The sequence below is a fragment of the Choloepus didactylus genome, chromosome 23 (genome assembly GCF_015220235.1).
Source record: "Choloepus didactylus isolate mChoDid1 chromosome 23, mChoDid1.pri, whole genome shotgun sequence".
NCBI lineage: Eukaryota > Metazoa > Chordata > Mammalia > Pilosa > Megalonychidae > Choloepus > Choloepus didactylus.
In genome coordinates, this window is record NC_051329.1 from 23,465,328 (window position 1) to 23,491,826 (window position 26,499).

At 46.8% G+C, this 26,499-nt stretch overlaps 1 protein-coding gene across 3 annotated transcripts in view; it reads left to right on the forward strand.

Moving 5' to 3' along the window:
• Window positions 1-12,693: 12,693 nt before the first annotated feature.
• LOC119519474 (seizure 6-like protein) overlaps window positions 12,694-26,499 on the forward strand; it is a 194,657-nt gene continuing 180,851 nt past the window's right edge. For all 3 annotated transcript variants that reach the window (XM_037817133.1, XM_037817135.1, XM_037817136.1), the window contains exon 1: window positions 12,694-12,976. In XM_037817133.1, the coding sequence (XP_037673061.1) occupies window positions 12,883-12,976 (94 nt within the window). In that variant the 5' untranslated portion in view covers window positions 12,694-12,882. The remainder of the gene's footprint in view (window positions 12,977-26,499) is intronic.

Genomic DNA, 26,499 nt, shown 5'->3' on the forward strand with positions numbered 1-26,499 from the left:
CCTTTTCTTGGCTTCCTTCCCCTTCCCTGTCTCACTTCTCCACTGTTCTACTGATAATTCCAAGATTGCCACCTGAATCAACTACTTGCATCAAGTCCACGCCTCGGGGGCCACTTCTGGGGGAGCGTACACTAGGATGGCTGTTGAATGGATGAATGACTACATATCCAATAAATACAGCTGAAGGGCTGGAATACTGCATGTTTAAAACAGTAAGCCTTTGTGCAGGGTTGCCAAATGAATAGCATTCGATAAATGGATGGAGTTCAAGGTGGACCTCTACAAACTCCTACAAAATTACTTGAAGGTTCTCAATAAATGCTTTTGGAAAGAGTGAATGAATGAATGAATTGACGTTCAAGGGCTAGAGGTCTGTGTCCTGATGCATAGTCAGTGTTTAATAAATGCTTTTCACATGAAAGGGAGAGAAAAAGGAAGGAGAGAGGGAGAAAGTGGAGGGAAGAGGTTTAGAAGTCTGGAGGCTGAAGTGGCCGGGCATCTAGCATTCAGAAGGGATCTATAAGACCCACGAGTCTGGTCCCTGCTCAGGCCCCAGCTTCACCCTGTAACATTCACCCCCTTTTTCATAACACTCCACATCAGCCGCCTTTGGGCTCCAGGTCTCCACAAACACTGATTCCTTGGCCAGGAATGCTCACCTCTTAAGCTGTGTGCCTATTTAACTCCTACTTTCTCTTAAGCCTTAGCTAAGAATTTGCTTCCTTGGGGAACCCCTTCTAGGCCTCTCCATCATGCTGGGTGTCCCAATAATTACTCTCATATCACCTGGTATTTCTTGCTTATGTAATTAGCTATTCCATGGCTGACTCCCCCAGCAGAATGGAAATTCCTCATCTGTGTTCCAGGGCCCATAGCAAGACCTGGCACGTAATAAGTGCTCAATAAATATTTGACAACAGCTCACATGAATGACATGGGCATGGTGCCTGGCCTAGCTTAAACTTAGAACCAAGGCCTTCTGAGCAGAGCTAGGCTTCCAGAAACCATCACCCCCAACCACATTCTCTTCCCACCCCCGCAGCACCCCATACCAGCCAAATGGAGAAATGAACCCAAAATCTGGGAAAAGCCTTCAATAAGTCTTTTTAGAATAGGAACAGCTTCTGCCCCAGCCAGGGCTGTCATAGGCAGCTTAATTATGGTAATTAAGACCCACATTAAAACATGATTATAACATAAAATTAGATTAGCAGTATAACACATCCAAATTTTTCGGTATGCTTATTGATTTTCTTCCCCTGTTAATCAGAGGGCTATAGTAAATTCAGATAGATCTGGTGTAATTAAAACTGAGCCTATAAATGCTAGTGAAAATTCTAATTAGCATCTGTCTTTTGTTAAGGATAGCAAGATGGGGATGTATATTTTTACGGGAACATAATCAGGCCATTCATATGCTTTTAGTCTAGATCCTAGGTGGGGCAGGCTACACTGAAGAAAGAGAAGAAGTTGATTTAAAGAAAACAGTCAGTAAAACCTCAGGATTGGAGGCATGTAGATAAAACTTGAACTGTTCTCTTTTCTGTGCAGTGGAGTGGCACTGAAACCAGACAACCTTGAGTTTGAATCTTAGCCCTGTAATTCACAAGCTGGGTGAATTTTTTTTTTAACCTCTCTGAGCCTCAGTTTCTTCATCTGTGAATTGGGGAGAATAGAACAACCTACCTCATGGGGCAATTGGGAGGATTAAATGAGGTTACATATTTGCCAGCATGTAGCAATATGTCAGTAATTAGGAGTTTCTATCATCTTATCCTCATCTTCATCACCACCACCATCATCCTCATCATCATTAACATCATTATTATTTTCATCCAGTGACAATCAGACTCTCTTCATGGCTCTAGCAAGCTTCATGGAGCAGTGGAAACACCACAGTTTTGGATTCAGGTAGCCCTTCAATCTGTGCCACTCATAAGGTGTTTCACCTCAGGCCAAGTCATTCTATTTTGCTCCATGTCAGTTCCTTCATTTGTAAAATGTGTGCAATTTTCAAGGTAGTGTTGGGGCTGCAATGAGGGATTATGGATCACGTCCAACACAGAAATAGCTATTCAAATGATTTTGACTCAACGTCTCCAATATCCACCCCTGTCACCTTGAGAAATTGCTTTGGTGGTGTTATATTTCAGGCACGTGTAGAATATCACACCCACAGTCTCCAGATTTCTAAAGCACCAGCATTCACTCAGAGCCACGCTGTTGGCTTTTCCACAGCCACGCCCTTAATTGCTGGGGAGAATTTCTGTTATCTGTAGGTGTGGAAGAGACTATAGAGCTCATCAAATATTCTCTGGGCTCCCCTGCATTTCCCATCTGCTTTTTTAATTAGAGCTGGGGCCATGTGACTACTTCTGACCAATAGATGGTGAGCAGAAATTTGTTGCTTCCATTCAGAGGGAGTTAAAGAGCAGTAGCCAGGAAGCCACATGTAGAGATGGCAAAACTGTAGGATGGAGGTGACATAGATCATCAAATCACTGCAGAGAGGACAGCTGGACACCCACAGGATATTTGTTGAGTGAAAAATAAACCTTTGCTGTATTAAGCCCCTGAAGTTTTGAAGTTTATTTGTTACAACAGCAGAGTCTACCGTATACTGACTAATACAGTGACAGCTCTCTGTAATTAGCTCCACCTTTCTGTTTATGCCTCTTGGTCTGAATGGACTACTGGGCTTGTTGGCTGTTGGCCATTCCTAGACTGATGAACCATCTTCCAGACTTTGGGTAGGCTGGAGGGGAACCAGGACTTCTGAGTCCAGAGATTTGCCGTGATACACATGCCCCTCAGTGCAACCTGCCACTGGTCCCTCAAGTCAGATGCCTGGGAGGAAGGAGCATAGAAAACCCCAAACATCTGGGGCCTTGCAGGGCTCGTTCACAGCCATATGGCCCCCTGCACTTACTGGGGTGCCCAATGGAATTGATGTGTCGAATACCATGGACATCTATTGTTTCTCCCTGACTAGAATCCATACCCATCTTTATTTTGGTATTAGTGCCTCTTTTTTAGAAATCCACTCATTGGATGCAGGCCTAGAGAATCTTGTCAATCAAGAGACTCAACTTCCTCTGCTCAGGAGATGGGTACATAACCCAGTCTTAGTGGTGACTCATACCAAATGCAGCATTCCAAGGACTGAGGATGGCTCGTGTTTCCTAGATCTCTAGAACTGCTCCCGTGCTGTCTCCAGGCCTGTTTTTCCTACTCTACTTTGGTCTGTGCAATACTCCTCACCTTCTAACAAAGCCCTCCCACCTTTTTCTGGCTGAATTGAGCCAGCACCAGCTCCTTTCCACATAGTAATGAATTTCATCCAATATTGGCAAGCCCCTATTTGTTTGGGGGGTGCCGTGCTGGGCTCTTTTGTCCCATTATTCTAGTTTGGAATGAATTTTATGATTGAAGGACTAATGAGTGCCAACCACAAGACAAATGTGCTGGGGAAACGGCAACAAACAAAACAGGCAAAAATTCCCTCCCTCGTGAGACTGACATTCTAGTTGGGGAAGACAGACATTGAGAGCACAAGTAAAGTCAAAATGTAAAGTGTTCTGATGCTGAGTATTCTCACCTCTGGGAAGAAATAAAGCAGGACAGGAGCATGGGGAGCATGCGGCAATGGGGGCGGGACAGAGGGGAGGTTGCAATTTTAAATCCATTGGTCAGAGAAAGCATCACTAAGGTTTGAGCAAAATTGGGCTAACAGAGTCGTGCATTCTCTTGTTCTTGTTTCCAAATTCCATTTTGTAGGTGACTTGGTTTGTAGGGTTGCTGGGAGGACAGGACCTGACACTTGATAAGTGCACAGTAAACATTAGCTTGAGAACAAGTGTGGAGGAGCTGCTGTTGGATGCCCAGTCAGCCCTGGCGTGCATGGAGAGGAGAGCACTGCACTCACCCTCCAATCCTGAACCATGGCCAGGGGCTGCCGCATCCCTGCAGCTCCAGGCAAAGCCCCTCCTCCTCGCCCTGGAAACTGCTGAGGCTCCTGCCTCAGAGGGCAGTTTGCAGTCACTAGACCACCCCCACCCACCCCTCCAGGCAGCTCTAATTAGGGGCCTGGGGCACATTCAGGCAGAGCTATGATTAGGGCTTCAGAACTCGAACCTTGAGTCTCAGCTCTGGCAGCATCACATTGGAATCACTTGGTTACCGATACCTGGCTCCCACGTCCAGAGATTCCCATGTAATTAAATCAGGGTGCCGCCTAGGCACTGGAATCTCTAAACCTCCCTGGGTGATGTCAAGGTGCAGCCAAGGTTGAGAACCACTGCTTGGGCTGGGGCTTTGATTTAACCTCTCCCTCCATGGGAGAGGGTAAACTCAGACTCCATGTCCTTAGGCAGTCTCTCAGACTGTCCAGTTTTATTTTCCTCTCATTTAGTGTGACAAGAATTTTATGAGCATTTTCTGTGTTCTTGGCACTGAATAAGGTGCTAGCTCTGCCCTCTAGTAGCTCAGGGTTGGGACCAACCAATGGGTAACTGCTGTGCTCCAGGGGCCATGGGCACAGCATGGGCAAGGAGAGGGGTGGAGGGTCCCAACTAAGCTACCTCTTGAAAAATGAGTAGCATTGGCTGGACAAAGAAGTGAGGGGAAAGAGCGTGGCCTGGGGCGGGAGGTGGCAGGAGAGGGCAGGGGGGACAGAACGTCATGAGCAAATGTGTGGCTATATGAAACATCATGAGATGACAGGGACAGACTGGAGGGGGGGCATCACTTTCAGGCAGCGGGGATAAAGGCAAGATGGAGAGAAAGCCAGATGGTGGAGCCTTACTGCCAAGCTTCCATGATTATGGGCAGTGGGGAGCCATAGAAGGCTCCAGGATAAGGGCAGCCTTTATCCTGCATATAAGACTTCAGGGCCTAGCTGGTTTTGAGTGCTAGGGAGGAGGGAGGGGGCCATCTGGAGAAAGAAAAGCCTTTGTTTGGTGATTTCCCCCCACACACTTGTATTCCATTCCCTTCCATCATGTAGAAACCTGAAGTTATCGGGAGAACATCACTGCCATGGTAACGGTAAGAGAAACAAACAATGCATGCACTGTATAAAATTGTACATAAAGGCTGTTTATTTTTCATGCCATTATTTTAATAGGTTGGGATGGCAGTGATGGGCTGGGGAACTGCAGGCTCTAATGGTGCCGCTAGTGTCGCCTTTTCTTGAAATGACTTGAAATGCTCGCAGACATTCAGACATTTGCACTTACATCATGTCTCTGGCTGGGAACTCCCGCTGGTTTAGCAGCTCGCAGGCTGCCGGGAACCATCACCTGTTCCTGAATCCAAAAGGCAGTGTGGCCAAGTGGCTGGAAACGTGAGCCAGAGGTCAGGCAGCCCTAGGTTTGAGCCCCAATTCTGCCATGTTTACTGCTCGGTGACTTGGCAAATGTCATCACCCACTCTGAGCCTGTGTTGATTCATTCATTCATTCATTCAATGTTTAACAAGACTTCATTGAAAAATCTCCTATGTACTTTGTGCTGGAAAGGGTCCCTGCACTCATGGAGCTTAGAACCTAGTGGGAGAACACAGATAATACACTTGTGGACACATAAAGAAATAAGAAAGATGATTTTAGATGGTGATAAGTGCTAAGGAGGATTTAAAACAGATATAGAACAGCAACTTGTTGGGGTTTGGGGAGAAGGGTAGTGCTTCAGCTGTGCCATCAGGGAGTCTTCTCTGAAGAGACACCATCCTAGCTGGAAACAAAAGGCTGAGAAAGAGCCAGCTGTGTGTGTACCAGGAGGAAGGATCTTCCAGGCACAGGGAACAGCAAGGGAGAGCTCCCTGAGGCAGATGTGAGTTTGGAATATTTGCAGCTGGAGCTTTGTGAAGAGTGGTAGAAGATTAGGTCAGAGAGAGCGCTGTAGATGCGAGTAGGAGTTTGGGTTACAATAATACCAACTTCATACAGTGCTTGTGTGGCTCAAATGAGATGTTAAAAGGGTAAACTCTGAGCAGCTGCTTAAAAATCATAGCTTTCATTCTCGCTGGGCTCGCTGTTAGTAGAATCATCATCTTAGGGACATGGATGCTGACACCGTAGAACCGTCAAATTTCAGAAGCGGGAGGCCATTGATGAGGATGGACATGATCCAAGTAACAGTTCTGCAATTTCAAAGGAATGTTTATGCAGTTTTGAATGGGGGATGAGGTTATAAGGAGATGTGATTGCTTGAGATCTCCAACACATAGAAGCTTGAGTTGTAAATTTAGAAGTAACTGTTCTAAGTAGTGTACACAAGTTTAAATAAAAGACTTGAAATGCTCTCTTAAAAAAAAGAAGTGGGAGGGCTTTTAGAGATCATTTTTCTTAATTATTCTCCTGTCTCATAATGGAGAAATTGAGGATCAGAGAGGGCAAGGGACTTAAATAAAGTCACACAGGAGGTAGTGGGGGAGCCTCTGAGCTCTCCCACTTCACACACTGTCCTTGTGCTGTTGAACTCAAGACCATCCTATGATCCCTAAGGTGAAATTCCTCCGCCTCCCTTCCTGCTGATGCTGGTGATGCTTTCTTCTGGAGAACAGAGTGGGGTGGTGAAAATGCACAAAGACCTGGTGCTCCTGAGTAGATGGCTTTACTCTCTGAGCCTCAGTTTCCTCCTTTGTGGGACCCCCCCCCAGGGAGGCTCTGAGGGTCCACAAACATTAGCCCTCTTCTCCCCATCCCCCCTTGCTCCCCTGTGGACAGGGCTGGGCGTTGGCTGGGGAACTGGGAGGAAGGACGTGCTATTGATTGACAGGGACTTGACCCAGCCTGGCCTTTTCAGTATTCCATATCAAAGAGAGAGATGAGGTTTGAGAGGAAAGCTAAGGGTTAAAGTATATTCCTGGAATTGAGCAGAACAGGGCTGGTGGGGCGAACCACGTGGAAATGGGTTAGATAGGCTGGCTCCCCAGCGGACCGGGGAGTTTTATGTATTCCGTACCCTTAACCCCAGCTGGGCTTCCTCCTGGATCTTGATATTCATAAGCACATTTTATAAACCCTCTTAATGTAGAGATTTCATAGCGTTTGTGCTGTTTTTCACTTAGATTATGTATAACTGTTAGGTCTGGGCCCTGGGCCCTTCCCTCATCTCCCTGTTTTGCAAAACCAGGCTGCAGATCCTACAGGGCCTCACGTTGCTGCCCACCTCCCCCATTTTCCCGCCACTTTCTTTGTTCTCACTCATCACTGCCCCCCTCCCTTTCCCTCACAAATTTATACCCCCCCCCCACCTCTCCTGTTCAAATGCACAAACCAGGCATTGCCAAAGTTACAAGATAAACTATGTGTAACCCCCTATTGGCCAAAGTTCACATACCTTACACCGCGTAACCTCCTGATTGGCAAAAAGCCCTATAAAAAGAAATCCCACTACCTGTCTGTGTGTTTTCCCCTCTGAGCAGCCTTTCTACCGGTGGGGGCCTCCCTGAGGCTTCTCTCAAATAAAACTTCTCTTTGTTACTTGCCCATTTGGCTTCGTTGCCCGTATTATGAACCAAACTACTTTACAATACATTATAATTGTGACTATTTATTGAGCACCTACTAAGGGATGGAGAGAATTACATATACCTGCCCTCTTTTGTCCTCACAATAAACCTATGAAGCACTTACTAACATTCCTCGCAATGTACAGACAAGGAAACATAGGTTTAAAGGGTACACATCAGGAGGGAGCTGGGACTCCAAGTGAGGCATGTCTGACTCCAAATAAACCTGCTGCTTCCAAAGGACACAGGTGTTCACAGGGTCGCCAAACATGAAAGTCTCGGAATAACCCATAGGTGTGTTCTCTGCCGGCACAGGGAGTTCTTAGGGGTCTGAAAAACACCCATGTTGCATTTTATAATGCCAACTGGACATATAAATATGTACAGTGGCTTTAATTGTTTTTTTTCACTTTTAAGACCCAAGAACATAACTCCTAGGTTTGTGGGAACTTGGTCGGGAGTCCCTATCCAGTTTTTCCCCCCTCTTTGGCTCCCTCTGGTACTTGACAGTGCCCTGGTTCTCCTTCCTGCCTGCCCAGGCAAGCCTCTGGAGAATGCAAATCCATCTTGCAGGCTTACTTTGTATCCTGCCTGTAAACTTTCAGTTTGGAAATAAAGGCATTGTCTTCCGTTGAATCTCTGCCTTGCATGGGAATTTCTCAAGATCCAGGAAACCAAAGGTGCCGAGTTGCTGCTTTCCAGGTGGTGTGGACGCACTGGGTGGGGGTGGCTGCGTCCCAGTTGATCATTCCCTTGTTAGCATCTGCCCCAGGGCTCCCTGCAGAGATTGCACAGGCTCACCTGCAGGTTTGAAGACCAGACTGAAAACATAATGGATTCACTGATCAGACACTCCGCCTTCATTTCAAAGACGCAGGGTGGGTTTGGCTCCTGTGCTACAATATAGCTGGGACTACTTTTTTCCTTTTCACTCTCTCCCTCTCTTTTAAGATATCTCCTTTTGTATTTCATTTTGTCTCCAAGACAAAAGATTTTTTCTTTTGTTTTTCTCCAGTGACTAAGACCTTCCCAACACCAGATGTTCCTGGAGGAGAAATGTGATGCTTGCTTTGGGCAGGGCAGGTGTGGGAGTCAGAATGGAAACTTCCAATGTGGTGTGTTGATGGAGAGAGGAGATACTGAGTGTGGACTGTCTGATGAACTCAAAATCAAGCGGCACCATAGCCCCCAATTATTAGAGTCTGCGTAGACAGAGAAATGGCCTCACAAATGCGTAATAACAATAGCTACCATTTATTGAAACAACCCTGATTCAGCCTCATGGTCTTGCACTTGCTCTGTCCTCTGCCCAGAACATGCTCTTTGCCAGATCCCAACCTGGTTGCCTTCTTCTCACCATTCAGCTCTCAGCTTAAATGTCTCCTACTTCGAGGAGCAGTCCCTGACCATTCAAAAAGAACTTGCCTCCTTTGCTCTCAAATCATCTTGTTTTATCTTCTGCACAGCACTTATACCTCTTGGAAAGTCTTATTTATTAAATTCTATCTCTCACTTCTAAAAGGTAAGCACCAGAGAGTAGGGACTTTGTCTGTCTTGTTCATTGCTGTATCCCCAGTGACCAGAAGAGCTCCTGGCACATAGTAAGTGCTCAAAACATATTTGTTGAAAGGATGGATGGATGGATGGATGGATGGATGGATGGAAAACTTACTATGTTGCATGCACTATCCTAAGTGCTTTACAATAATTGCCTCTCCTTTAATCTTAATTGCAGCCTTTCATTGAAAACTCAGAGAGGCTGAATCACTTGTTCAAGCTGTTAGGAGGAGAGAAAACACAAATTCAGGTCTATCAGGTTTCAAAACTTGGGCTTTTAACTATACTGCTAAACTGCCTCCCCCTTGTAGAATATTAATCCTGGAAAGGATTTGGGTCCTCACATGGCCAAACTTCACTAGACCATCAGTCTTGGAGAGCAAGAGATGGAGTTTGCAGCATCCTCAACACGTAGCACAGAGCTCAGCACCTAGTAGTCAATAAATAGTAGACATTCAAACAGTATTTGTAGATAGATGGATGGACAGATGGATGAATGGCTGAGTGGGTGGATGGATAGACGGACGGATGGATAAATGAATTGATGATTGATGGTGGATAAATGTAGAAATGGGTGGATGATAACTGGGTGAATGGATGGGTGAATAGATGAATGGATGAATGGATGGATGGATGGATGGATGGATAAGGAGACAGGCCCAGAGAGATGGAGACTCACCTAAGATCAAACATCAAGTCAGCCAAGGAGAGATCAGAACTCAGGCCTCCTATCCCAGTGCTTCTCTCTGTCTCTCCTTCTCCGTCTTTCTCTCAAACCAAAACATTTGAGAATGAAATTGAGTACTTTCCTGGGTAGTTATGAAAATGGTGATGATGATTGCTCCAAATGTGTGCCAAGACCTGGGCTAAATGCTCATGACATCCTCTCAATAGCCCTATGAAATAAGTGCTACTGCTATCCCCTCCTGTCACAGGGATGTTATTATCCACTTGTGTCAATCACCCTACATGATAAGCATTATTTTTATCCCTACTCCTCCTCAGAAGAAAACAAGACTCTGAGAGATAAAGTAATTTGCCTTTGTTATCCAGCAAAGAAGAGGTGAGGCCAGGACCCATGGTCTCCACTGGACTAATTTTAATGGCAAAAGACCTGATTTGCATTTAATCAACAAATAGGCTGGACAGACCTGTGAACACACATCATCTGCTTCACAGAGAAGCTAGGATTCTCTCCCGAGGCAGCAGTGGGTGGCAGGGAATCCACCCTGACACCAGAAGTGTCCTGTAGTAGCAGAGTAAGCACAAGCTTGGGCAAAAGGTAGACCAAATGTATGATATTGAGCAAGTCACTTTTCCTCCCCAGCCCTCACTTTCCTTATCTATATAATGGGTATCAAAATTGTGATGGGGAAAGATTTTCATCTGCAAGCTGCTCTAGTCTCTTGCAGAATTTTATTTCTATCATGGTATTTTTTCTTGGAAGAAAAAAGTCTTGAAAATACTTGGATAATTATCTTACTTTCCCACCATCGCAATTTCAAAATTTGCCTGGTCTGTGTCCAGTTTTCTCAGGACCTTTCTTTGTGCCATGTTTCAGCTGGCAAATGGAACAATAAATCCCTGCCTGTGCACTCAAGGGGTTAATGGTTTAGGATGCCATTTAACCCACATAAGACACTCATTTGCTGGTGATGATCTTTTGGAGGTTCAACACTTTAACCCAAAGAAGTGACTCTAATGGTGGAATTTTAGTCATCTTGTGCTACTGGCAATGCCACCAAATTTTATTGTAGGGGTGGTCACCAAATTCCTGGGAAGTAGCAGGAGGCGGAATGGGTTCCTGCTCTGGAGTCAGATAGAACTGGCTTTGAATCTGCATCCCACCACTTCCTGCCTGAGTGATCTCAGGCAGGCTGTGATCATCAACAGGGCTCAGCTGGAGATAACCACACACCCCCATCAGGATCACTGGGAAAATGAAATGAGAAAACGTGCCCTACGTGATATAGCCCTTGGCAAATGGTAGATGCTTGTAAATGTTAGTTTCCTTGCCTTCAAGTGTGGAGCTGGCCGATCTCTTTGTTTTTCTCACTCACTTTCTCCCCCCTCCCCATCTTCCTTGTTTATTTATGTTGCATTCAACAGACCTCATTGAATGCCTACTGCAGGCTAGCTCTGTGCAGACCCTGAGCACGTGGTGGTAGAAGAAATCAGTCCTTCTGCACCCGCTGCTCAGCCTCCCTGGTATAAAGACCACTTGGCTTTTCTGCGAAGGAGGGAAACTCCTTGCAGACAAGGATTGGGCTATTTTGGGGCTCTCTGTTCCCAAGAGCCTGGCGCAGGTCTGGGCTTACAGTGGATGCCCTGTGAAAGAGCACTAAATGAATGAGTGAATGGGGAAGTTCTAGGTTTAGAAGGTCTTCAGGCCCCCCTGGAGCCAGGATTCTCCCACTCCTCTCCTCTGCCCCTCTACCCAGTACTCACCTCCCCCACCCTTTCTTTACAAGGACTCCAGCTCCACCACTCTGCTAAGACATATTCCCATATTCCTCCCCGTTGCTGCCTGCAACCCTCTCTCCATCTGCTCCTCTGCCTGCTCAGGCTGCAATGTGTAGAGACTCTGGCAAGGTGGAGTATGTGTTGGGGGAGGGGTGGGTGGTACTTCCAAATTGGGGTGAGAGGCCTGGGAAACTGGCTGGGGCTGCAAAAGCTCTCCAGGCCACAGTTGTCTGTCTCAGGTAATGTGTACAAGCCCACCCCCCACCTTCCCCTTTGGCCAATGCCTGTTCCCTAGCATCTCTTCAGGCCCCCCCTCCATTGTCCCCATCACCTCTGTTTGGAGAGGAAAGACAAGGTGGTGGAGCTGCAAATCAGGCCTGGGCCAGAGCACAGCCTTGAACTCCAGCTCAGATGGGGGAGTGGGGACTAACAGGGGAAGGGGTTAAGCTGAGAGGGCCATCGCTGGGGGAGCGGGGGTGCTGTCTACATTGGGGATGAAGGAGAGGAGCTCCGGTTAGAACAGGGATAAATCTTAACTTAGGGGGGTCCAGAAGCCCTTGGCATTGGCTGCACAATTTTGTGTATTGCCTAAGGAGAGTCACAGCTCTCATCAGATCCACAGAGTTTGCGCTTTCTAGGTTAAGGAGATTCGCGTTGGAAACACCCAAGGACTGGTGGGGAAGAGGGCTTGGTCGGGGAGACTGGGGAGGCGGTGGGCTGAAATAAGGCGGAGTGTATCGGAATAAGGCTCGATCTTAAGGCTGGCAAGAGAAAGCTCAGCTGCCTGCTCCAGGCGGAACGCTGCCCTCGCTTTTGCGGCCTCCATTGCACCGTCTGGAAAATGGTCGGTCGGGACGTTCCCCGGCCTCGCCTCCCCAGTACGGGGTGGCTGTGAGCATCCGCCGGCAGGAAACGCTCGGCCCGCAGGACGGAAGGGGAATCCGCGTGAAACTTTGCAGGGCCGGCGGGCCGGCAGCCAGAGAAGGAGCAGGCACCCTACGCGCGGCGACCCCTCTCCCTCGCTGCCCGCCCCCTCCCTCCCTCCCTCCCTCGCCGCACTCGCTCGGCACAGACTCGGCCCCAGCCCGCTCACTCCCCCCGCGCGCTCTGCGCTCGCTCGCTCTCCGGCTCCTCCTCACTCACCCGCCCGCGCCCGGCGCAGCTCGGCCAGCGCGATCGCGGGGCTGAGCGCACGTCCGTCCGGGGAGCTCCGGCGGCTGCCCTGGCCCGCGGCCGCCTCCCTCTCGCGCGTCTTCCTGTCCTCGCTCGCACCCTTCCTTCCTTCTCCGGCTCCCGCGCCGTCCGCCCGCCCGGCAGCCCGCGGCGGCCGCGCTCCCCGCAGCCACGATGCCCGCGGCCCGGCCGCCCGGCGCGGGACGCGGCGGGATCGCGCTGTTCCTGGCTCTGCTCCTGGGGAGCCCCGCGGCGGCTCTAGCGCGAGGTAAGCGCCCGGAGGGGCGGGGCAGGGGAGGGGGCAAAGTTGCCGCGCACGCCGGGGCGGCTGGGGGTCGTGGCTGACCCTGGCAAATCTCGCACCAACCCCCAGGATAGGGAGCGGGGCGACTGCCTAAATTCGGGGCTAGGAACCGTGTCCCCTTGGCCCCGGCTGCTGGGAGTGTGGAGGCGGAGATGTGTCTGGAGGAGCCTTCGCTTCCCTGGTTTGGCTGCGGGCTCCGCTTCAGTCCTCCTGCGCTGTGGAGCTGACTCCCTATTGCAGCCTCAAAGGATCTCCTTGGAGTGGGGTCTCCTCCAACCCCAGATTCTCGGAGTTCCGTGCAACCGCACCCAGGACTGAGTGCCAGATGATTCTCTCCCTTTTAGGGAGAGGACAGGAAGGGGACAGCTGACCCGCCCTACAACTGAGGACTAGACCCAAACAGCTCATCCGGGGGGCGTCTTAGAACCTCTCCCTCCCACCCTAGAACCCCTTGCCTCCTCTGGTTCAAGTTGTCCTGAAGGGCCAGGTCGTTGGATTGATTCCAAGCATCAGGAAGCAGGACTTGGGTGTGGCTTTCGCCTTGAGGCCGGTGGAGGGGGCACGGGGCTCTCAGAACTTAGCGGGGGAGGGGGAGGAGATATTAGGTGGAGTCGGGAACCTGATCGGACTCTCCCCCTTGTCTCTCGTTCCCTGACAGCCTCGCATCTCTAAGCGCAGTTCGGAAGTCGGGGGATTTGGGGGGGGGGGGAATTGCTGACTTCCCCCACCACGTGCTTGCTGGGTGTTGGGGTGGTGCAAGTTTAGCAGAGAATGGATGCTTCTCCTTTCTGAACCTGGAGCCGCACCCTCTGCACCCCGCCGAGGTCCCCCAGGAAAAGTTGTGGCGGGTGATTGGGAGGAGAGTGGAGTGTAATGCCTAATTCACCCAACACTAACCCCAAGAGCGTCGGGGGTTTGACCAGGGCACTAGGAGACCCAAGAGTCCGGAAGAACGTTGTTAGACTATCCCACTCCGCCTTCCGGTAAGGCCCAAAGCGGATTCCCAGACACGCGCTACTCAAGTGGGAAAAAGCACACAGTTGCAGGGTCTGCCCAGGCTGAAGGCAGCCTGAGGGCGCACGCGTCCGGAGCCCCGTATCTCGTTGGGGCAGTCTTAATCCGGAGTATAGGGACAGGCAGTGCCCCTTCTCTCCAAGGAGTTCTGGAAACCCCGGCGCGCACACCTGCTTTCAGCACCCAGGGCCGCGGACAGCTCCCAGCCCGGTGGACTTCAGCCCTGGGGTCGCTTTCCCTTAACTCTTCCCAAGGGCCGTGAGTGCCCTCCTCCGCATAAATCAGGCATTTTATCTACCCCCTCCTCCTTTCTTTTAAATGTGGAGTCCCGAATGCAGAGCGAAGGAAATAATTCATCACCTTTTGTTTAACAAAGCATATCATTAAAGAACCCCTCTTTTATGAGGCAATAATATTCACAATTTACACCAGGTCTGGACAATTTATCTAGAAGGGGGAGGAGATTTGGTTTAAATAAATCGTTTCCACCACAGCCTGCCCTTTCTTAATTAGCTGCCTCTTTCCACTGGCCTTGAACAGAGCGCAGATCTCCCTTCCCCACCTCCTTTTGTATCTGTGTTGTAACTGACACACAGGGAAAAGGACCCAGAGCTACCCAGTGACTAACTGGCTTTTCTAAAGTGATTCCCCCTCTGCGACCACACTCCCCAATACACCCACCTCCTGGGAAAATGTCTTAATGGCACGTATTGAATTGTCATCCAAGACAAGGATGTCATACCCCAGCTTCCTTTGCTGGCTTTGAACACACCGTGAATATGTGTGTGTGTGTGTGTGTGTGTGTGTGTGTGTGTGTGTGCACATGTTAATTTTTAAGACGTTTCATATTTTTCCAACTGCTCAACATTATGGCTAGCAAGCAAATATTTTTAATTAACTTCAGGTCTCTGCCAAATTAAAGTCAACTGCTGTATTCTTTGAGTTGGCTCATTAATAACAGTGTGGTTCTGACTCCCAGACTGAATCATAGAGAAGGGGGCAAGGGTAGCCAATAAGCTTTGACAGTTCTGATGGTACCTCTGGAAGCCATTGACCTTCCACCATAAATTCTATTTTTAACATGGAGCCCAACTTCCACTAAAATCAGTGGGAGAACCACTTTGCTAATTCAGTGTTGCAAACCAGTCCTGCTGTTTGCTGTGGGGGTGGAGTGAGGGGATTTGTAAATACCTGAAAGAGACTTGTTGCTACATTCTCATGCAGGTCATGTGACTCTCTGGGCCATTTTACTTTAAGGCATGAATAAGTATAAAGTATAACTTGTTTTTGAAGAGGCTCTTTATTGTCTAAGATATGCACATGGGGAATAATTGCAACTACGTGCTAAAACTGCAGAGCTTGAGTGTAATTTCTTTTCTTTTTCTCTTGAATTAATAAGGCAAATTCAATATTGCTCAATAAGACTCGAATTTTGCTGCTTCCTCCAGTCTCTAACGTGCATTGCATTCACTTAAAGACTATTTTCATTATGGATTTGGATTCTTTCCCATGGAGTTTTGTCTGCCCCTGCCAGGGGCCACCTTACCTAAGGTTAAGGGAGTCTTCTTGTTCTCATGTCTCAGTTGGACATTAGGAAGCTAATGAATGGTTCATTCCTTTATTCTGTTTCCAAGACAAATCTATGCTTCCTGATATCCTTTTCTTTTTCATTTTGCTAACAAATCCATTACTTGAAGCTATTCAAAAGGGCTTGATTTATTGGTCCTCATGTTTGTTCCACTGACAATTTCTCCAACACACACATACAGACGTCCACTAGGGGCGCTCAAGGCTGTAGCTGGAGATGGAGGGCAGAAGAGAGGTGAATCCTTACCTGCAGACACCCCAGGTGTGTGGAGATGTGAAAGGTTGGCAGAATGGAGCATCTGGTCAGCCTGGAAATGGCCTCACCTTCGCCTCCAGCATCCATCTTTCTGCTTGCTACACTTGATTCATATTTCTCAGAGAGAAATCATTGATGGCACTTGACTCAGGCAGTGAAAAGGAGAAGCGAAACGGTAAAAAGAGGGCAGGAAGATGCTCCAAGAAAGGCACTGTTTGAATAAAAAGCTCAACTGCCCTTTTTAAACCAGTTTGTGGCTTCCATCTTAGAGCTAAATTGCAAAACACCAGAGAGGCCACAGCAAGCTCTTCTGGGGAGCCCGACTGAGCCAGGCACTGGAATTAGATTTATGGGGTTCAGAGAGAGAAGTATTGTGGCTTTGGAATCAGAGCAGCCCAAGTCAGGGCCCAGCTCCATTGTTTATTAGTAGGTGACTTTCAAGAAGACCATCTTCTCTGAGCTTCCATTTCATCATGTGTGGAATGGGGAGAGGGTTGATGGTAGCAGCCTGGAAGGGTAATTGCAACGACTACGTGAAATAATGCGTGCAAGCATAAGACATGTGAACACATAGTAGGTGCTTTCCAAAGAGCAAACTGTCCCTTTCCTCTCAGTAGAAATGAAGAAAGTAAAATCTCTGAAGTTGGTTTGAAGCAGATGTTGGCATAAGTATTTGGATAATTCAGGCCAGAGTGGAGGAGGTGGAGATGGGGGTAGCGAGTAGCCCAGTTGCCTAATGAGATTTTACATTGCCTGGGGCAGGCTCCCTTCCTCTCCAAATTCTTACACTCGTTGGACTTCAGTATCACCACCAGGAAAGTAGAGTTCATCCTTCCAGAGATATAGGAGATGTAGGAAGGCAGGTGAATGGTTGGAAAGAAGACAAAAGGAAAGGTCTTTTGGAAAAGGGCACTTCCTCATTCATTCACTGTATTCTTTCATTCATTTAACACTTACTGAGCACTTCCTATCCATGTGGCAGGACTCATGTTGGGCACTGGAGACACAGAGTGATATGTGTTTCAATTATGGCAACCTAGCAAGATAAATATGCAAGGAAACCTCCAATGTCAATGCCATGTGATAGCGACTTCAGTAGAGGATAGCAGAGTGCTATGGGAGCCCATGGGAGGGCATGTTTAATTCTCCACAGAGTGATCAGTGAGGTGACGTTTGAGCTGTCCCTGAAGGGATGTGCCAGGTATCTGCAGCCAGCGGAGAGATTTTGACAGTGGGACAGTGAAGATCCCGAAGAAGGCTCCACTCTTGGAACCCACCACACACATGTGAAATTAGAGAGAGGGAACCAGAGGAGAGAGTGGGAGGGGTAGGTGGGCAGCTGCACAGGCACACACATAAAAAAGATAATTGTTCCTACTGTGCTCCTTGCTTTTCTTCTGCTTTCACAGGCATAGTAGATTAGACCTGGAACAAAGGACCGTGAGCCGCGCTGCTCACTGTTGTCCACTAGGGGTTGTGATGCACCAAAGGAATCTTCTCTGAAGGCAGCAGTGCCCCGCTGCTGAATGCAGACAACAAACACCACACAGCCTGGGTAAACAGTGCTCCCTGGATTTGCATATTTGCATAATCCTCTGGTTACTGTAGTTCCTTAGAAGCAGCCCTTTGCTGGTTGGGATGTAGGGGGTGGGGCAGGGAACAGGGCTCCTTTGAGGATGGTGAGTTCGGAGAATGTTACTGAACCCAAGTGACATAATTTACTATTGCATGGCAGGGACTGTGACTTAATGAAAACAACACTTACTGAGGGTTGATTTTGTTCCGAGCCTCGTGAGAAGTGCTTTATTTAGATAACGTTCAGAGAATCCTCGCAACAACCCCATGAGATAGATGCAGTTATAAACCCCATTTTATGGTTTGGGGAAATTGAGGAACAGAGAGGTTAAGCAATATGCCGAGCATTCAAGCCAAGATGTGGTTGCAGGACGGCTTCAAACCCAGACCTTAGTTAAAACCTCTTAATATCGTGCCCAACAACTGCCTCTTATATCCTTCATCCCACCTCTTACCCCCCAGCTCATTGTACAGATGCCGATGGTACATGAAATGGCTGATAGATCATATTCAGATGCATGTTGAACATGTACCCAATGCTTTACACAGTTCTTGGCACATAGTCAGCACTCGAGTAAAGCTGTTCAAATCAAAGTGTGTCATGAAGTGAGGGAGGTTACAATTTTATTTGCAGGTAATTCATTCATAATCATTATAGCCAATGGGCACTCAATATGTACTAGGCACCTGCATTGATTATTTTATTCAATATTCACAATTTCCCCTCATTTTATAGATTAGGAAACCAAGGCTTAGAGAAGCTGAATTATATGACCATGGTTGTCAGCTAGGAGGTGGCAGGGGTGAGGTTTGAATCCAGGTAGTCTGACTGCTGAACCTGAGCTTGACTGCTGGGTTCCTCTGTATTTCAGGAGCAAGAGATGTGTTCTCCATTAACATGCAGACAGGCTGGGTGGGTCCAAACCCCAGCTTGGGAAACTCCAAAGACTGACCACGCAGATACAAAAATTACGAAGATTTCCCTAAGCCCTTACTCAAAAAGACAAGCATAAAAATGTTCTTCCTAGCCAAGGAAAGAAGTACAGTTCCAGAAAGAGGGTGAGCCATGTGGCTAGATCATTGTTTGGCTTTGGTTTTCCAGCTGTTTGTTTATAATTCTCCTGTGTTCCTAGTTCACCCACTATTAATGGAGAACTCACATTGTAGGAAATTGGTTTCTGTAACTCCCAAAGTTCAAGATCCAAGCTCTTCTCTATTTCCTGTCTGAGTCCCAATTTTTCCATCTCTGAAATGGATCACCATAACTTTAATATACCCAAAGCTGTCTTTACAGGGTTGGGATGAGACAAAGAATTTAAATGCTTTGTACAGATAAGAAAATGAAGCCTAGGGGTGGGGTGGGGTGGGGTGAAGGTACAGAAGGCTAAAGACCCAAATACCTCCATGTGTTTCTTTCCGGGCTTGTTATAAGAGAATAAGGAAAAATATAATGCTGCTATTTTCCATTTACTGCGGGCCTACTGTGTGCCAGGGGATTGTACATGTTCTCATTTGATCTTTACCCAACCCTATCTTGGTCATACAATTAATTAGAATATGATCTATCAGCAGATGAGGAAACTGAGTCTCAGAAAGCTATAGGCACTTGGCTCAAGGTCTCACGGGCAATAAGTACTAAAGTCAGGTTTCAAACCCGAGATTGTTTGATTCCAAAGATCAGGCTTGTTCTAGACGCTGTGGTATGAGGCTGTGCATATCACGTAGCACGTCACAACATGGAGAGCTGATGCAAGCCTGGAAGTCAGGGTGGTTTGACTGGACTCTGGGAGGGGAGGTGTTTTCTTGCCTGGTGGCAACTGTCAAGTGTCTGAAGTCAGCTTGCCAAGGGAGAAAATGGTACATCTGAACTTCTTCCATGCCTCCTCTAATAGCTTCTGGGTGAGGCATTTGTTCTTGTGTTACTTTTGCCTGGACTGCCATCCTAGGAAGTTGTATATCTTAAAGGGTTCAGAGAGGACTAGATTAAATTCCCAGCTGGCTGATTTTAGCAGTCGAATCTTAGGCTACATGTTCTGACCTGATATGTAAAATGAGAGGATCATATCTACCTTTCAAGGCTGTTAAGAATAGTCAATGGATCTAGCTCATAGTAAGCACTCAATAAAAATTTTCCATTACTGAAACTATTAGTCACTTGGTGAACTCCTATTCATTCTTCAAAACCCAGTCCCCAATTCTCTTTTTATGTGAAATCTACCCTTGTTTTCCTCCTCTTTATGCCAGCTGTGAATGATCCTCTGGGCTCCCCACAGCATTTTATCCCTCTATTACGGCACTGATAATGCATGAGTTAGCAGTTTACATGCTTCTCTCCCACTAGACAATGAACTCTTCGAAAGCCACAATGGAATCCTACTTACTTACATCTTCCTTAGCCTGTATCAAACCTTGGAAAAGTGTTCAACCCATCTTTAAAGCTATGTTGAATTACCTTTCATCTTTATCTTAGTTGTGAGGTGGAGGAGTTGGAGTCCCAAGACCTGAAATTTAATTCCTGGCTCTTTTTCCTATATCTTGGTGGTCTGAGGGAAACTCTTGGAGCCTCAGTTCCTCATCTGAAAAATGGGAATAATAACACTGCCCTACTGCATGGGGAGGCTGTGAGGAAACTCAGTGAGGCAATAGATGTGAAATCACTGAAGAAACCTGCAAAAAAGGAGGGAGGAGAAGAAAAAAAATAAGATAAACAAGGAGAGAAATACACTTTGTAAAGCGGAAAATAATCCCTTTGTGAAAACAGAACCACAGGTGGCCCGTTCCATCGGTCCCTGCTAAAGCCAGCTTCCTTCCAAAAGGAATATTCGCTGCAATTGTTCACCCTGTGGCTTTGCTAATTTCAAAATGGAAATTTTCCAGACAGAACATTGGTTGTTGCAGAAGCTGCCTTTCTTGGATCGCTGGCAGCTGCGAAAGCAGCAAATGCCCAGCTGAAAACTGAGAAAGTAAAGCAAGCTAAATAAAAACCAGGCTGTAGGGTCAGAGAAGCCTGGGTTTAAATGTGTTGCTCACTTGTTAGATGCATGACCTTGGACAAGCCATTTTGTCACTCTGAGTTGGCACGAGACTTTGTGCAGGGGTGATGGTCTATGCTCTGCACAGACTTCAGGGATAATGTGATGGGGGTTGCCCGGAAAAAAAATTAACAAAGAATCTTTTCTTGTGTCTGTAATACTGATCAGATTATAGCAGTTCTTCAGGCTCCCCATCTCCCTTAATCCTCCCCGTTATATTTTCTTTTTACGGAGGAAGGAGACCTAGAGTCAAGAAGGAACTTACTTAAGTTCCCATTGCAAACAAGTGGTATATTCAAAACTCAAACCCTTGACCCCTGTCTCCTGACTACCATACTAATGGGGATTGCCCAAGAAAAGTGGAATCCCTGGTCTCCCCAGGTCTATGTTCTGAGACATGAGGAGATGTGGGACACAAACCTGAAAGACTTCTGTTTCCATTAAACCAGTGGCATCCATTACTCAAATCAAGCATTTACATTATGTAGCTATGGCAGAGTGACTTCATGAAAGAAGCTTTAGGAGAAGCTGAAATCACGCCATAGCTCTCCCCGCTGCTGACTTGGCACCTGAATCTTTGAGGCACCAGCAGACCAGCTTGCACCTGGGAATGGTGCCATCCAAGCAGATGGCATGAGTCCATCAGGCAAGAGTGAACCGAGGGTTCTTAGGTTCTCAGGCCAGGTACTTGCCCTGTGCATCCTCACTCTCATCATGGATTGTGGATAGTGGTTGATTGAGAAACCCAACTGAGGTCTGGGGTGTGGAGAACCAGGAAAGGGTTGAATGAGGCACAGAACATGGGGTCAGTGCCCCAACTTGGGCAAGTACCTGGACACCCAGGATGATCCAGGGGGCTGGAGGTGACAATAAGGTAGATGAATGTAGTTGAATGCATGGGATCTGAGCTTGGATCAAGTCTTAGAGGGGATGAGTATGAGCCTCTTGGTCATAGACTGGTCTCACCCATTCCCAACTGGGGCTGGACATATGCCCATGCTTAGCGTCATACATCAGCATGTTCCGAATGCTGAAATGGAGCATTGGCATGCTACCAGGGTCCTAGCTGGGCAAAGCAGGATAGCATAGGTAAGAGCTCAGATTTTGGAGTCAGAAAGATATGGGTTCTAACCCAATTGTGTGATTGTGGACAAATCCCTTAACTCTGAGATGATGGAAGGGTGGGGAGTGGTGATGATGATGCTGCTGGTGGTGTGATAATGATTTGTTGTTGTTTTGTTGTTGTATTTTTTGTTACTCTGAGCTGATTCTCAGATTTTCATATCACTGCTGGCTTCCAAAAGAAGAAGCATTATCCTCTGATTTGATTATTTTGATTGCATAGAACAAAGACCCACTCAGCAAGCTCAACTATGAGAAGGCTTGCTGTAAGGATACCCAAATATTCAGATATTATATTAAATTATATTAAAGATTTGGATATAATATATATAAGGATACCCTTGGCCAAGGATGCTCCAGGGACTGGTTACTCTCTCCATTTCTCTCTCTCATGGCATCAGCTCTCTCTCTGCATCTGTTGGTTCTGGCTGCCTCTCTGTTGTCTGACTCCACTTACTCACACATGGATTTTCCTTCCACTCACCTCCATTTACACATATACCACTGTGGCTTCTCCAGCTCAAACTCTAAATCAGCGCTATCTAAAATGGTAACCACTAGCCACATGAGTCTATTTAAACTTTAATTCATTTAAATTAGAGTAAATTAAAATTTGAGTTCCTCAGTCACACGAGTCACATTTCAAGTGATCAGTAGCCGTGTGTGGCCAATGGCTACCATATTGGACAACGTGGTTAGAGACCTTTCCATCATTGTAGAAAGTTCTATTGTACCGTGCTGCCCTAGTTATAGCCTGTAATACTCAGCCTCTTAGTATTTCCTGGGTCAGATTCCTAGGGGGCATATGGCTTGTCCTGCTCAGTTGCTTACATCAGGTGATAGGTTGTTTGTTTGCTCCTAATCCAGTCATCTATGGCTGATGCGAGATGCATGCCAACCCAGGCCTGCCCCTTGGGTAGTGCAAGTACCACTAATGACCTCTCGCACCCTTGCTCTGCTGGCCTGCATAGTTGCTTCCTTGTCCCTTCCAATTGTTTGGAGGTGGCTCTGGAACTCTTTTGAAGTACATCCATAACTGCTCAGCTATGCTCTCACTGATAAACATACCCAAGAGAGCTGGAAAGAATCACAGCGTATTGCCACCATTTACTGACTGTCTTCCTCCTCCACTGGACAATGAGATGCTTGAAGCCAGGGGTTGAGTTTATTATCTCTGTTCTCAGCTTTTCTGTTGAATGAATGAATGAGTGAGTGAGTGAATGAATGAATGAAACATTCTTCAGCCCTGACCCATGGGTTTGGAACATAAGGCACAAAGGCATTTGCAGAAAATATAAAATCTTTAAATCTTTTGGGCAAACTGGACTTAGGATAAAGAGAACTTAGGATAGGAGTTGGAGTGGCAGAGGGCAAGAAGATGGGGCTCCTCATAGCCTGGTGTATTAGGAATTTAAAGGTGATCCACCCTCCTTTAAAGCCAGGCTTGGGTGCAAAGTGAAGGGAAGCTTCAATTTAGAGTCCCAGGAGCCCTTCCTCTCCCTATGAAGTGTTCATCTGGAATGACAATGATACATTCAGAAGCAATAATGGGGATCAGTGGGAAAATGGGATGTGCTTTTCAAACATGTGATTCCATGCATGGTTTTAGTAGCTATTCTATAATGTAATAATATCTCCAAAGCTTTAATATTACGGAGTTGATGGGAAGGGATGTTTAGAAGAATGTACTCAGTGAGCTTGCTGAGAATAGTGGACTTTATACTAGATTAGGACCAAGACAGGTCTGGATGGGGATCCCAACCCTGGTATTTATGTTTGTGATGCTGGGAAAGACACTTTATCGCTCTAAGCCTCAGTTTCCCATCTGCAAAATAAGAATATAAAACTTCCCCTGACTCCCGCCACAGGGTAGGTTGTGAGAATGTAATGTACATGCTACCTCCCTGCACAACTCCAGGGGGAGCCATTTCATCCTATGGTGGATGTAAATGGTGCCCCCTAGAGTTGAGCAGTGCACAGCCTATGCAGCGGTACGTGACACCTCTGGATATGGAAGGGCATCACTAAACTGTAAAATGATTTACAAAGGGAGAGGGGCAGAGCTCTTTTGACTTCTCATTCCCGAAAGACTTCTGATCAGGCCTCCACCTGCCAAGCAACCCCCCCCCCATCCCCACCTTTAAAGCAGTTTTACCAAGTTGTAAAACTAATTTGGGGCCAACCACCTTGGAAATGAATGCAAAATATGTGGAATCAGGGGCTTGGGGAAGAAAAATTTGCCTAATTTATGGCATAAATAAAAAATGTGCTCAGACTAATTTGCATGCCTTAATTTCAATTGGAGTTAAAAACAAAGTCGGGTGTTTTTGTTTGTATTTTTTTTTAAAAGAAAGCCTCAGTGTTTTCTTGTTCATCCAAAAGTGTGAGCTTGGGCAAGTTACTTAACCTTTCTAGGCCTCGATTTCCTCAACTCTGGACTCACATAATAGGGTTGTGGTGAAGAGTCAATGATTTGACCCTGTAAAACTCATAGAATAGTGGTTGGTACAGAGTAGGAATTCAATTATCATAGTAGCATATACAATACAGATAATATCATATAATCGTATATGATATTAACCATATTGTATAATATTGATTAAACAATTTACCTAGGCCTATACTTGATATAATAGAAAATACAGAAGGGTTCAGTATTACTCTGGACCCACATGGAGTTATTTTAAGCCCGGAACCTAGAATTGTGCTAGAACATATCAGGACCGAGTGACACAGGATCCATAAGCAAATGGATTGTGATCCTCATTCATCACAGCCCCACAGATGCAGATGTTTGAAAACCTTTCTCCCCTTCTAGTCTCTGAGGCACTCAAAGGCAAGGACTATGTCTTATTATTCTAGCAATCTCCACCTCTCACCACCACCCCATCCCACCACCCCCAATAATAGAAGTTCAAGAAATACTGAGTTGTTGAATAAATGAATGCTGACATGGGATCATTCTTAATTAGTATGCAGGGAGTGCTTATTATTAGCATGCATGGTGATACGTGCTTGTCTTCTTCCTGCACTGGGAAATCTCAAGAAGTGTCACCAACATCTAGCTTGGAGGAAGGCATGACAGAGGTCAGCAGGGCTTCACTGGGGGGTGAGGTATGGCAGTGGCCAAGATCACTGAATTAAGGGTCACCCAGGCCTGCTTTGGAATCCCAGCTCTATCACTTACTAGCTGCAGAAACTTGGGCAAATTGTTTACCTTCTGTGCCTCAGTTGTCTGCTTTGTGATAGAGGGGAAGTAAGTGCACCTTCTTCATAGAGTTAGCATGAGACACAGATGTGGCATTTCCTGCCAAGAGTTTAGCACAGGGCCTGACACACAAAGTCAGTACTCAATATATATACTACCATGGATAAGCAGAAGAATGACCTTCCCTAAGCCTCTTGATAGAAGGATGTGGTATACAGTAACCAGCTAAAAGAGATTACACAAATCCATGAGCCCCAGAGATAAAACTTTCTGCGGGAATTCAGAGAGTATCTACTGCAAGATGATGCATCTGAGGTTCCAAGCAGAAGGCAGGGGTCCAGGTGAGTGGCCAAGGCTCATCTGAGATCAGCCGCAAAACCCTAGGCAGGAAACCACATGGGCACACCCTGGCCCTCTGTGAGTTCTCTTGCCTGTCAAAGAATGTTGTCGGGCAGCCTTTTGGTGAGGAGCTCCTAGAGGGCAGTGTCTGTGTCTTATCTGCCTGTCTCTCCACCCTGCCCCTTCCTGTTTCCAAAGACGGTGGACCCCTGGGAAGGCTGAGAAAGAAATCAACTCTTATAATGCTCAGACCTCTGACTTCAATTACAGAATCTCACGTCATTGTCACCATAACCTTCTAAGGTGGTGTTCTAGTTTGCTAATGCTGCTGGAATGCAAAACACCAGAGATGGATTGGCTTTTATAAAAGAGGGTTTATTTGGTTACACAGTTACAGTCTTAAGGCCATAGAGTGTCCAAGGTAATGCATCAATAATCAGGTACCTTCACTGGAGGATGGCCAGTGGTGTCTGGGAAACATCTGTTAGCTGGGAAGGCACGTGACTGGCGTCTGCTCCAAAGTTCTGGTTTCAAAATGGCTTTCTCCCAGGACGTTCCTCTCTAGGCTGCAGTTCCTCAAAAATGTCACTCTCAGTTGCTCTTGGGGCGTTTTTCCTCTCTTGGCTTCTCTGAAGCAAAAGTCTGCTTTACTGGCCGCCTTCAAACTATCTCTCATGTGTAGTTCCTCTCTCAGTTCCAGTGCGTTCTTCAAAGTGTCCCTCTTGGCTGTAGCTCCTCTTCAAAATGTCACTCTCAGCTGCACTGAGTTCCTTCTGTTTGTCAGCTTATTTATATGGCTCCAGTGATTTAATTTAGACCGACCCTCAATGGGTAGGGTAACACCTCCATAGAAATTATCCAATCAGAGTCATCACCCACAGTTGGGAGGGGTGCATCTCCACAGAAACACTCAAAGAATCACAATCTAATCAACACTGATATGCCTGCCCACACAAGATTACATCAAAGATAATGGCATTTTGGGAGACATAATACATTCAAACTGGCATGGGTGGATATTATAATAGCCATTTGATTAAATATAAAGAAGCTAAGGCTTAGATGGAGTTAGATAAATGATAGAGGAGCTAGCATGCATGCATGCATTCATTCATTCATTCATTCATGTTTATTCTTCTGCACCAGGCACTTAGTAGATGTTGAGGATACAGAGATAACAAAACATGTCCTTGTCCTCAAAGAACTTAACATCTAAATATTCTTCAAACTCCAGTCTGACTCATAAGTGCAAGTGCTTTTCTCCTCTCCCCTCCTCCTTCTGTGTTGTCCTGATAACTTCCAGGCAGGGGGCAGCTCTCTCAAAGGGTTGGGGCTGGGAGGTGAATTCCCAGAG